Here is a 13568-nt window from a genome sequence, read left to right as displayed (position 1 = left end):
TTACAACCAAGTCTTGGCTACCAACATGAAGCCCTAAATTCTGAAAACACTTCTGGCTTTGCATTTCTGATGCTTAGTTGAACAAAGTTACCAGGTAAATGTTACCTTAAAATTGATTAAGTTAATGGCAATATTTTACAATAAAAACCCACACTCCAAACCCAACTTTTTTTGCAGGCTATTTTAATAAAGGGATTATAAAATACAAAAGAGAGAGAGACAGGTAACCCGAGATGCAATTTTGGAATGCAAACTTTTAGTTCAAATGTGCAAGCTTGAACTTAACAAATGTTTAAAATATTTGAGTTTTTCAAATGGTGCCAAAATAAACCATGTCTTTTCTAAAGACTACATATTTAGCTAGGCACTGGCAATGTAAATCTTTCAACCATTTCAAGTATTTGTTTAAAAGCCTCCCAGAACACGTGTGCTCCCAACAAAACTGAAGAATGAAATGTTTAGACCACTGAAGCTCAACAGCTGACTTATAATCAACCTAATATGAGAACACCACTTTGGTTTTTTGGACTTGTGAATACATTTTATTTACCAATGCATGAGAAGAACAAACAGAGAAAGTCCAGTTCTGCAGACCTGATGTGAAATGGTACAGCGATAAGAGTCAGTACATGTAATGCTGCGATCATAGCAAGCACAGTGTCAGAGAAACTGCCGGTCAGTGATTTCATGTGCCTCACAGTTTATTCTTGCACGGGAGGAAAATCTTCTGAGGTACAAATTAAAAGAAAAAAGCCAACAAACCTAACATCCTTCATCTGGAATTATTCTAAATGAAGAAAATAAAGGCACACAGAAATCCTGACATTTAGATAGCAAGTTCATTTGTGTACGTGGATTAAAGATGTTACAACTCTTAATCACCTGATAAGAATATAAAGGCATTTAATTTGAAAATTAAGGTATCTTGTAAGAAGTCCTGTGATTCGGAATAATAAATAAATAAATAAATGTGCCTATGACAACATATTGACATTACTAAACTATTTCAGTATGATAGCTTATTTATAAAAGCAGTTTTAGTATTCCCCTACATTAATGATTAACTAATGAATCTTACTTTCTTGTGGATATGTTTAAAGAGGAATCAAACCAACCTCATCTACAGGATTCCACTAACAAGACTGAGCTGGCTCTGAACTTTTCAAATATCAGCAGTTTTCCCAGCACTAGTACAGAAAACCATGCCACAAATTTTGGGCTGTGGGCTGAATGAAAAACAGTACTAAATGACTAAAGGTCCGCAGTTCTTTTCTGTTAAAGTTGATTTGTCACAATATTGTTAATTAGTGAGGGCTTAGGGAAGGCTTACTATGAATATAATTACAGTGCCGAAAAGCATTAATAACGCTCTTATCCCGAGCCAACATGATGCTATTTACATATTTTACCCTGGCATATACCAGAAATGGCTCCCAATGCATAACGTGCTGCCGGATCATCAAGAGAAACACACAAAATCTCACAGGGGAAGGACATTTCTGAGTATCTCAGTGCTCTTCAAGACAGCAGGGACACTAATTTGACCAGTAATTACAACCGTCACCATAAGCATTGCCTATAGTGAGCCACCTTTCATCATGAACTGCTGTTCCATCGGGAGGCAAATGAATTGCTGCTCCTGGTACATAATCTGATGCAATCTCATCCTTCTCATAAATTAGGACAGAAGAGACAATTGCATTTGTCTGCTGTATAGGATCAGGCTTCTTTTCACTTTCAGAGGTCTGTGCAGACATCAATCAGTTCTCAATGAATAAACTATATGATAAAAGCCAATTAACCCGTGTTATCATTATTGCCTATTTCTACTTGCCAGACCAGAATCCCTGCCCTTGTTATGCTGAAAGGCAAAACTCAGACCGGGTTCAATGGGGCCAGAAATTCACCCGAAGGCACTAAAGGCTGGGCCTGCATTACCAGACCTGTGTGACTTTTGCTGTTCACTTCAGCTGGTGAAGAAGCGAAAGTGCTTTGACGTTAGCCACACAGATGCTTTTGCAAACTCCCCCAAGGACCCTAGGCACCTCTTCAGGGGCTGCATACCTTTTATGACTGTCACTAAGGGATTTGCCAAAGACCACACACCAGGTTGTTAGCAAGGAAGAGTGAGAACCCAACCATTTCTGAATCTTCGCCTCTCAGCACAGTAAATTTCCCAAGGTCCTTTTCAAAGAAGACAAACAATTCTAGCTGAATTTTAAAAATTAAAACCTAATTTAAGTATGATTCAAAGTAATTTATCTACAGGATGATAAAACCCCCTAACTAAAAAGCTTACTGAATTTCAGGCTACTTGGTACAAGACATAAGACAGAGTCAGGAAGTATTTTTTCACCTTAGGTACAATGTGGCAAAAGGAAGATTATGAAGCAACTAATTTTAATGAATCCAGTATTACCCACAACCAGATGTATCTGACATCAAGCCTGCTAGATGGCTTTTGCCTGGCCAATCCTACTTTCCCAAACAAAGCTAGCAGACGCAAGAGGCTGGAGGTCAAACAGTCTTGCTGTACGAAGCCTGCACCCACAAGATTATTCGCTCAGAGGCAGAAAGACTTGGGGGAACGTGAGGAGCTCTTGATACTCCTAGGGGAAGGAGGAACTTAGCACATTCATGCATGGAAAACAAGCCCTGATTTAGTAAACTTGCATTTCCAAAGTAGCAAACAAGCTTCCTCATCAAAGCTGCCAAGGAGTAAGAGGGAAGATCTTTACATCAAAAAATAAACAGTTCAAAGTTAGATTAAAACAATGGGTAAGAATAAATGTATAATTTTCACAGTGAAGGAAAGTTACCTTATTGTCCTACAGGAATCTTTGTCCCAAAGCCCATGTTGTTCAACTTAATTAAGAAATCACCTTGAAAAGGGTGTTAATTTGGAGATGGTGGTATTTCATATCACCATTTTCAGCATGGAGATGCTGATGATATTATATTACTGTGAGTAGTAAAGATGAGCTGTGAGAAGAGATGGAACAGGAGCTCATGGTCACCAGGGAATGCATGCTAGAACAACAGATGCCATTCAGTACCCATAAATGCAAACTATGCATTCAGAAAACAGTTCCGTCTGCATACACCCTATGATGAACCCTGAGCTGAATATTATAACAGAGGAATGAGATCTAGAGTTGTTATTATTACAGAAATATTAATTCCAAGAAATCAGCTGACATAAAGCAAATCCAATGCTAAAAATCATTACAAATAGCATAGAGAATAAACCAGACATCATTATGACAACTGTTAAAGTCACAATTTGTCTGTATCTTGAATACCGGGCACAAATCTGGTTGTATCTCAGTAAAAACACTGCAGAACTGGAATAGAAATCGATTAGCATGACAAGACCAATTAAAAACACGAGACAGCTTCTTTACAAGAGACTAGGGGTCTTTCTGGAAAAGAGATGGTGGGGGAAGGATGCCAAATATGTAAAATTACAAGGGACATGGAAACAATATGAACAGAGAATGGTTGTTCGCTGTTTCTCTAATACAAAAACTAGGTGACAGCAAATGAATAGACTGGTTCATAACAAAGAAAAGGAAATATTTCTTCACGCAATGCATCATTAACCGCATAAGTCCTCGTGACAGGAACAAGTAGATACTAAAAGTTTAAATGGATTCAAAAACAGGTCATGAAAAAATGCTGCTAAATATAAAGACACCACCTCTGGCTCAGAAAGCCCCTAAATAACAAATTGCTGGGACACCATTTAGGAGAAAGGTCACTCGTGCTGGCCCGACTTTATACCCTTTCCTAGGTGTCTTCTACTGGTTATTGAGAAAGGCAGCCTTTGGGCTAGTTGGACCTTTGGTCTAGCACAGTATGGTAGTCCTTACGTTCTCATCTTTATTCCTTCCTCACCACTTCATTAGAGCAGAAATGGCTCAACAGCACTGACAGCTCAGGAGATCTTGTCTCTCACTTAGTGCACTAAAGCTCAATGAGGAGAGCAGGAAGAAGAGCAGTTGAGTCGCCCAAGCGCTGCACAGCAGCACACTGGAGATGGTGAAGGGGCTGGGAGCTGGGGGGTGACAGTCCTCTGGTCTGGAAGCAGTAAAGTTTCTTCCCACTGAATAGGTGTGGGGGAGAGACTCCGGACTCACTGGCTATCTTAGGATTGACCAAAGGTCAAAAAGTAGCACTTCAGAAGTTTCTAGAAGTGACTTGGGTAAATTTGGCTTGGAGGAATGCTACTTGTCTCCCTGCAAGGGGTTAGGTTTGGGCAACTGAAACTAGGAGGAGCTTAGGTCTGCAGATGATGAAGGTTGAACATGGAAGTGCTTGAAAGGAAAAACAGGCATCGAAATGTCTCCCCTATCCAAAATGAAAATTTCATTTTCTTAAGCTAGACTGCCCTATCATGACATCTGTACAAGCAAACATTAAGAGGCAAGACAGCCTAACAACATTAAACACAAAGCAGAGTAGGCAAATGGAAGCCTTAGGAGCTACATCCACCCTGCCTGAGCTGGCTGGTCCTGGGAGTGGGCTTAAAGCCCACTGTGCTCCTGAGATTCATTAATGAATTTGGGCTGCTTAGAGATTACAGGTGCCTTCTTGAGCAGGTTTATACGAGCACTGACCTGACCCTTCTGCTCACCTTTAGTCATGTGACAAAGACATACCGAATACAGGGAGATGTTTGGGTCACAAATACAACTCTAGGTCCAACTCTCCTGTATCTGTAAGGTCTATAACGGCTGTGTGCCCCAAATTTTCCTCCTCACCCCTCAATTTCTGCCCTCTCTGTAGGAGTCTATCTTTCAGCCTCTGAGTTCAGTCCCAGGGCACTTCAGGAGTACACAAAGCAGAGGCTTGGCAGTCTGGCCTCAAACCCAACCTAGACGGTACTGCCGCACTGCAAAGCAGTACAGTCTACAAGAGGTCTAGAAGAAGCAGGCAAAAAGTCTTGCAGGAAAAGGGTGAGGGAACCACCTTACACTGAAAATGTGCATTTTGACTCTATAAGGTGGTTTCTGAATATTTGAGAGATTTTCCCTCATAGGAAAGGACAGAGGAGTGACTAAAAACAATACAGGAAACCTTCCCCACTGTCTGAGATACGGTACAATGTCACAAGGCTTTCATGTTGCAATTTATGAAGCTGTACCTCCAGTGAAACCTAACTGTACATTTCTTTTTAACGTACGCTGAAAATGCCATGTACTAGCAGTAGCTATTCAACCATTGTAGAAAGCTGTTTATGTATCCTTCCTTTAGACGTAGCCACAGTCACTACCTGCAATTCAATGGGCTATGAGTAAAGAGGAAAAAATCTCCAATACACTAGCTAGAGGTATTTCTTGAACGTGAACCTACTTTATCGATTAATATATTTAACATACAAATACTGGACTGTTTGCAGTGTCACAAAATAACATAAGGGATTTAAATTTTGAAACTGCTTTGCAGGATTCTGCACCTGAAGCCTGCAGTATTTGAAAACATGATCAAGCTGTGCCTTGCAGCAGACTATAGTCTAGTAACACCGAGAGGACAGACTGTTAAAATAAGCATCTACATCATTTTTCACAGTACACAGTGCCACAATGCATCTGCTTAAAAACAAATATATGTTTCCAGTGAAACATTTCAACAAATCACAGAACTCAGCAGCAAAGTAGTTAAACATTTATGATTTGATTTTATCTCAGCTTGGAATGTTGCTGGAGTGTCCCACTTCTAACAACTGTTTGCTAAGTTAAGGCTTTAGTGTTTACACAGTGCTGAATGAAGCAGCCTGGTCACCAGATGTGAATGCTTCCTTAGACTAGAGCTTTCAATCAGATCACGGTCCTAATGGTCCCTGCTCCAACCTTCTTCCTCAGGACGTCCACCAGCCTTTCCAACCTGAGAGGGGGCAGGGGAGAGGGAGAGGAGAGAAAAAAAAAGGAAGCTAACGTTAGGAATGTTCTGGCTGAAAGAGACAGTGTTTGCACTGAACCAAGCTGTCCTGGTGGTGGTCACGCTCAGAAACAAAGCACTACTGTAAAAGACAGACATTAAGGGAGAATGCAGACCACTTACAGAAAACTTTTTAACCTACAACCCAACCCATGTGCAGTCAGTGATATATATCAACTCACTTTTCTTTTGCAGTATATGTAGTATCTGAGGTCCCCAAAAGGCATTAACACAAAACCCTGTGCAGCAATCCTGTGGCACATACACACCTCGGTGTAAGCAGGACATTCAGTTCTTGCACTTTTTAAAATATGAGTGGTCCATGGCTCTTGCTAAATGTAACACTTAGCTGTTGTTTCCCCTTAAAAAATACTCTGCCCATTACGCAACACATACTTTTATTGTCCAGTTTATAAATTTATGCCTAAAACCCCATGTGGGGTATTTTCAAAATACTCAACAAGCCAGCTTCCTGAGGATGTGGATGATGATATTTTGAAGGTGGCCCATATGATTATTATGTTGACACAACTACAGAAGAATTATCAGTCTAAATAAGTAGGACAGAGAGCCACCTAATCCTCTCTTAGTTTTAAGGCACAGGCTGTAAGCATGTCCAGCATCTCACTGGCTTAATTTGTTCTTTCCCTTTGTTAAAGTATGCAGGCAAATGCAAAGGGCTAAATTTGTTCAGCGTTTTCCATTTGCCCACACTTATCTTCAGCACTCTAGTAATCATGCATTCAAGCTATTTCTGCAATTTATCTGTATTTAATGGAATCCTTCAATAAAAGCTCTCCTACAAATAAACTAACTATATAAAAGCAGACACTGTGTAGTAAAACACTTTTAGAGCCATGTCCAGCATTTTATACACACAACTTCCATAATGGATAAAAAGAGTTGCAGGTTCAAATAGCTGTATTCACTGTTGCAAAGTTGGCTATTTTTTCTTATCTGAAAAGACAGGTTTGTTGTTTTTTTTTTAATATATTATACAACATGAGGAATGCAGATAGGAAATAAAAATAACACAGCTTTATCAAAACTGCAAAATTCATTTTATCTCATGGATGCATTAGTACCTTCAGTGCAGGAAAACTAGTTAACACGTCTTGGATTTATTGCCACAAGTCATGACTAATGCACATGGTACGTATTGAAACACTCTTGTTTTCCAGGAACCAGCAAGCACCATGAAGCTACACCTTTCATTGTACTCACCAGGTGACTTAATTCTTGAAACGAGATTAAGAATTCACCACCCGAATGTAATTATCAGACACCAGGAAACGTACGTGGAAAGTTCAGCTGGTTCTAGCTGTTACACAGGGACGCTAAAGGAGTGAAAGCACAGGTGAAAAACTACTGCTTAGCTACTCCTCTCCCTTCCGTTTTCCAAGTATTGCTTTTCCTTTCTAACCAACTAGTGCATTTTTCATGGCTTTGTAACATACATCTACTGCACTTCTTCGTCTTTATGGAGGCAGCACCCAGACAGTCATAATTCAGTGCAGTCTGTCCATGCAAGTATAAAGTCAGGGCTTCCACAAGTTATTTGCTCCTGAAAGTTTTCTCACAGTGGATAAATCAATGTTTTCTGGGTTCTAAGGGTTTTAACTCAGTTACTGATAGGTCATAGTTTCCCAGCCTCTTTTACTGAGAAGTCTCCCTGTTAAATCAGTTGTTAGTCCACATGCAATTTCAGAAAGCAATGGCAGATCAGTCCTTACTTTTAACAGCACGTATGTTCAGAAGCCTTGCAGCTTTTTCGGCTACTTTATTACTGGAGGTCTCTTTCTCTCTCACACTAGCACCCTCTCCAATGTGCTTCAGAGACAGAAGAAATGTTTCAAACTGTCTGGACAAACAGAAGCTTTGGGCTGCAAATTGTTTTCTGGGAGACAGCAGAAAATAGTAAAATCCGAGATCATGGCTCATTTAAATCACTGTTCAGTTAAAAAGAAATACTCTGTGGCTTATACAAGTGGGGGAAGAATGACTTCAATAATTGAGGTTTCTTTTGGGGAGACATAGGTCGGAGGTCACTGCTTACACACTGTCCTGCAATTGGCCTTAGATGTGCACCACTCTGTGACCAAGCAATGACACTGCACACCAGAGCAGAACAAGTTAGCGAAGAGCTGCCCATGTTTGAAGAGAAATACCACTGGGATGAAAGTAGCTGTCTTCTGTTTAACCTTGAAACTGTCAGGCTTCATTGAAAATAATGAGGCTTAACAATCATAGCTTCTGCTTTTCAAATGAATGATGACTGAAGTCATCAAAATGAGGTATCCCACACCAAATACAAACCGTGCAGGGCTTATTTGCCTTTTGTTTCAGTCATGTGTGGATTTGCAAATTTATTTATTCTTTATTAGAAGAAAGAAAAAAAAAAGCAGCAGGAGATTAAGAAACCATACCTTTGAAAGAGATTTAAACAATAATGTAGAAGAGAAACTGTAACAGCTATTTATAAGATAAAATAACAGAGGGCAAAATTCACCCCTACACAGACACAAGACCCAATATACCACTGAAATCCCACTTAAGCCTGCAAAATAATGCTATGGGCTGAATCAGTGGTTAATAACTCTTGATACAGGCCTCAGGGGGCTTTTCGGAACGATAATCCTGGACTCTTTGTTCACCAAGGGCCCAACTCTACCATCCTGACTCACACTAAGCAACATTTTTCTTTGTGAGTAATAAAAGGCAGCTAACAAGGCTGGTTTTGTGTCATTGAGGTATACTACCTGCAAGGGGTGAGAGTGGCAGAATTGCCCCTTGTCGATAAGGCTCTGCACCCAGCCCAGTGGGATGCTGCAGGCAGCTCCTTTTGGAGGCTGAGCATTTTAATCTGCGGTAAACTGAAGGAATAGTCTTACACCTCAAGACCAAAGGTAACTTAAATATCTAAACAGACAAACGGGAGGTGCTGGGAACTACCCTAAAAGTCTCAGTGTTTGCAGAGTTTTATTCAAAATACGGAAGACATTGATCTGAAGAAAGCAATGTTTATTACTTTGTGCAATCATGATATATCTGCCAGTATAATCTCACCATATTTTACTTAACTGAAAGCAGTACTGACTATGTTTGACTGTATCCTAAGACACAGATTTAACAAATGACATTTGTCTTTTTGCTTGTGAAGGAAACAGTCCTCATAGTATAAATTAAATGTGCAATATGACACTCTTCTCCTGAGATGTAAGCACAGACACTCATTGAATTTACACCTCATGAAGTAACCAAACTAGTCATTCAAGAAGAAAGTAATTAGGTTTGTATTTTAGGTCAGACAGAAGAATGGTATGGCAGGTGACTCTGCTGCAGTGCTGAAGGTCCAAACGTGCAAGGACACACAGGCACCTTTAGGAATGTTCAACAAAGCTTCTTAAGGTCTCATGCCTCATTCTCACAGATTTCAATTTCTTGCTTAGAGATTTTGGAATCCCAGCAGGTGACCTTTGCTATTTCTTGGTACTTATATAATTCTAGAAAATCTGTCCCTTAACAAATAAATTCTCTCAGCAAATGCCACTTCAGCATTCTCTACACAATTACTGTATGTGTGCATGCAAAATGAGTACAAAATGACATATAAAATACAGGAGCAAACTATGTATTCAGATGGATAGGTACAACTTTGGTTTTATTTATACTGACTTGCACATATCCAAAGTAAAAAAGTCTTGTGTTTTTTGGGATAGATGGAATTGCATCAATGAAAAGCACAAAGATTAGAGCTAAAAATATTCTTTATCTACACTACCTACTTCTGTAATGCTTATCTCAGTGCTTCCATAAAATGGAAAAATACACCCCACCCCCCCACCCCCCCAATTAGGAAAGGAACATCTGGTCCATCATTGTGAAGAATCTTGAATTGCAGTGGCTTAACGCTTCCTCAATACAAATCTGGAATTGAGCAGGTGAATCTGTGTTTTAATAGAGAAATAAAAAGATTTCCTTGAGGGGCTTGCTGCTATGATATTACCAGTTTGAATATGTACTTTCAAAAGCATTCCTAAGCTTTAAGAAGGTCCTTGTCTTCAGAGGAAGGCTGCCTAAACAAGAACGTTGCTAGGTGTGTCTTCCCCAAGACAAATTCTCAGCCATTCTCAACTCCTCTTCCAGTTATTTCAAATTGTGTTCTCTTACCACCTATGCATACATCTGACAAAATGCCTGTATGGAGTGTATGTTGTTATATGGAGTGTTCTTAAGTAGCTCCCGAACTGTTTGGCAACCTGCTTTGATTTTTAGCAAAGCCTTACAAAGCTTTACTCCCTTGAGTATAAATCATTTTGGTTTTTGAACCAGTCTCCATAAAGCAGACTTAAAATCCTTACTGACAGAGAAGTTTGTTCCAGGAGCCCAGAAGTGGGATGTATAGTTGCAGAAATGTTACCTACTGGTCTCTACTGCTGACTCTTATGCGCATTTTTGGCTTGCTTTCTTCTTTCATGTATTCTGCTGAAGAAGTCTAGCTCTAAACTGTAGCTTGGGATCAGTAAAAACTCTGCAACTGCCTAAATCCACATAGATCAGTACATCCTCCCACACTGCTCCATCTCTGCCCAAAGGAACTTGCCCCAAAGAAGAGCAGTGGCCTTTATCCAGAAGTTCTGAATATGACAGTTATACAGTCACAGGGTGATCTTCCAGGGCATCATGCCCCACAAATAGTCAAAATGGATACCCAACTGAAAGAAAAAGGCATCCTTCAAGTAGCCTATGTCCTAATCTGCAAAGCAATATATAGACTAGCCGAAAACAATAGCTTCTACCTGCAGATGGAGGAGTTCAGCGATAAAAACAAAATCCTCCTGGGTTTTGAAATGCTATATAAAGGCTTATAAACCTAAACTATAACCCTTGGTTATCTTTCCAGTAGATAAGATTAGGCTCGGGCTATGAAGAGGCCTTACTTGTGTGATTTCTGACTTGTGGAATGTGTTTTGCTAACACTAATTCTCTTTAGAAACCAAGCATTTGAAAATATATTAGGTAAATAAAATGCATTGGACAAAAGCATTACAAGCAGTTTAGCAGTAGAGCTCAGTGAATGACTGTTCAGTGAGTGGTCATATAAACAAATTCACTTAATTTAGTCTCAGAATAAAAAACCTCCTTTCCTTTCCCTCTCCTTTCCTTCAGTCTTCCTCTTGGATATATTTCATCAAAACCTAAATGGAGTGCTTGTTTTCAGGCATCTTCTCTAAAAGTCAAGGAAACAAATGACACAGAGAAGAGAGGCTGCTGTGATACTAGTCTTGCCCAGAAACCAGTCACTTGGATAGGATCATTTACTCAAGAGGCTGGAGGAAACTGGTTCAGCTCTATTATCTGTACGAGGGAAGTGGATCCCAGCTGCTTCCCTGTTGAGGGAGTAGCACTGTGCTAACACTGGCTGCTGGGGTGGCTTGTTCTCAGTATCAAATGTTGAGGCTGCTCTGATTGAATAAAATGCTTAAATATTCACTGGATCAAAGCGTGGAATGTAAGGGTATGACCTCGCAGTGAGTGGCCTATCTACCATGCTACAGAGGCATCGCCCTCTTACCTCTGGGTGGTTCAGTGAATCTTTAATTAGTCTTACTCCTTAATTCAGGTATTATTTTTGCCCCCTCAAAAGTCTGCCTTTTGAACAATAATAATTTTTGATTGACTCACTAAAAAAACATTGTTGGTTGCATTTAATGGTCATATACACCAGTCTGTAACAATTCCTTCATAAATCATCACAGTGGTAAAGACTACATGTGGTTCAGATGCACCAGGCTGCCTCTCTCTGCTTAACAAAGTTCCCTCTGCATCTTTTGGATCGGAGACTGGGCGTCTTTCTAAATGACACACTGGAGTTCAGCAGTGGTTTTGAACCTGATGCAGGAATTGCTGAGTAAAATTTGGTGCCTGGTGTTAGACAGGTGGCTGGACTGACTGGTATTAATGGTCCTTTCTGGTCTTAAAACACAAGACTTAGAGACTGATTTAGCAGCATCAGTGAGCTCTAAACTGTGGTAGACCACAGTGTTGAATCTAATCACTCCAGGCACTGCTGCCAATTCCTGCCTGCCCAACACTGTTTGTAATGTCACTCCAAAAAGTATGTTCCATTGAACTTACAGGCCTTAAATTTGGCAGGGCAAACCATTCTGCCTCTGAAAAGCACTGTCACAAAACAAGCATTCCTATTAAATCCCTTTCAGTGTCTTCTCAACCCAAAAGAGTAATTCTGTATATGATTAAACTTAGAAGTAAATACAGCCAGTTGGGCTCCTGACAGCAGACATATTTCAAAATAAACCTGGCTTACACAGGCCTTGGCTAAAATATTAAGCCTTTATCTGTGGTCCACAATAACTAATCTTGTCAAATTGTTTGCTCTCTACCTTCTGTTTGGAAGATTATGAGCTAGCTCACCATTACTATTCACCTTGTGCCATCACTAGCAGCAGGAAAAGTGAGTGGTAAACACAGTTGGTCTATTTTGATGGCATTTCACCTGACTTTGCATTGATGTAGATTGCTAAACAGTACAGGATAATACAAAATCAGGACTTTTCATCTATGCTGGATTTAATGCCACCTTGTGAAAGGTATCGCTCCTTTGCTTTCGAATGCTTTCTCAGGACAGCTGACACTGATTGCCTAAAATAAACGAGTTTATGAGAAAGAAAAATAAACCCTGAAACAACTATGCTATAATCTCATCTGTATTTCAGTACGTTGAGATCTACAACATGCTCATCATACAGACCAGGCTCTTACTATTGGATGGACCATTCACATCTGAGCATGGCTGGTATTAAAGACTTAAAAAATTAACAACTGAGACAAAGGATATATTGGCATATTTAAGGCCAAATGATACTCATTAGATTATTTAATCAGATCACAGAATTTCACCTAATTACTCCAGCTTGAGTCCAACAGTTTATATGCCAATTTTATGCAAAGTTTACTACTTCTATTTGTGCAGGAAAAACCTTTTCTATATCTCCTTCCATAAGCTTGAATTACTTTTAGCACTGACACTTACTGTTTCCACGCATTTGGTGTCACAGCTGGTCTCTTTTTTAGGAGAAATCTTGACATCGAAGCCTACTCCTTACAGTGACAGCATTTACACAAAGTTTGTGCTGATATGAATAGGCAAGGGTCTCCTGGATTTTCTTGCCAAATACTTCCTGGAATTCTCTGTCACCTGCTTAGAAAAAGCTAGCAGTTTTACCTTATGCTAATATATCTTCCCCATAAAAAGTATTCTGCCATAGTATGTATTCATTTGAAGGGGGAAAAATATTACTTCCTATCAGCTCCTGATGAACACTAGTCCTGCCCTTTGGTAATGACATTTGGTATCATCAGAGTGCCACAAATCAATCACAGGTAAGCTTATTCTGTCTCTGAACTGTTTCCCACCTTCTTCTTAAGAGCAATACGATCTCAGAAAAGTGAATACTCTTTGCTTTGAATGCTCACAACATGGAGGGATGGTCAGAACTTTTAAGTAAAGTGTTTAAAAGGCAGACATCAGGTCTATTTTGCATTATGAGTATTATGTGGCAAAACAGCATACAGAGAAGTGAAACAGCTTGCTGAAGCTCAACCAA

At 39.8% G+C, this 13568-nt stretch overlaps 1 protein-coding gene across 3 annotated transcripts in view; it reads right to left on the bottom strand.

Annotated features, from left to right (window-relative positions):
• Positions 1–3358: 3358 nt before the first annotated feature.
• The window catches only part of MIPOL1 (mirror-image polydactyly 1), a 197533-nt gene continuing 187323 nt past the window's right edge, over positions 3359–13568 (bottom strand). For all 3 annotated transcript variants that reach the window (XM_052782649.1, XM_052782648.1, XM_052782647.1), the window contains one exon: positions 3359–5886. In XM_052782649.1, coding sequence (XP_052638609.1) covers positions 5820–5886 — 67 coding nt within the window. In that variant the 3' untranslated portion in view covers positions 3359–5819. The remainder of the gene's footprint in view (positions 5887–13568) is intronic.

Source organism: Harpia harpyja, chromosome 3 (assembly GCF_026419915.1).
Source record: "Harpia harpyja isolate bHarHar1 chromosome 3, bHarHar1 primary haplotype, whole genome shotgun sequence".
Taxonomy (NCBI): domain Eukaryota; kingdom Metazoa; phylum Chordata; class Aves; order Accipitriformes; family Accipitridae; genus Harpia; species Harpia harpyja.
Note: the sequence above shows the minus strand (reverse complement) of the source record. Positions and strands in the feature narration are given on the sequence as shown.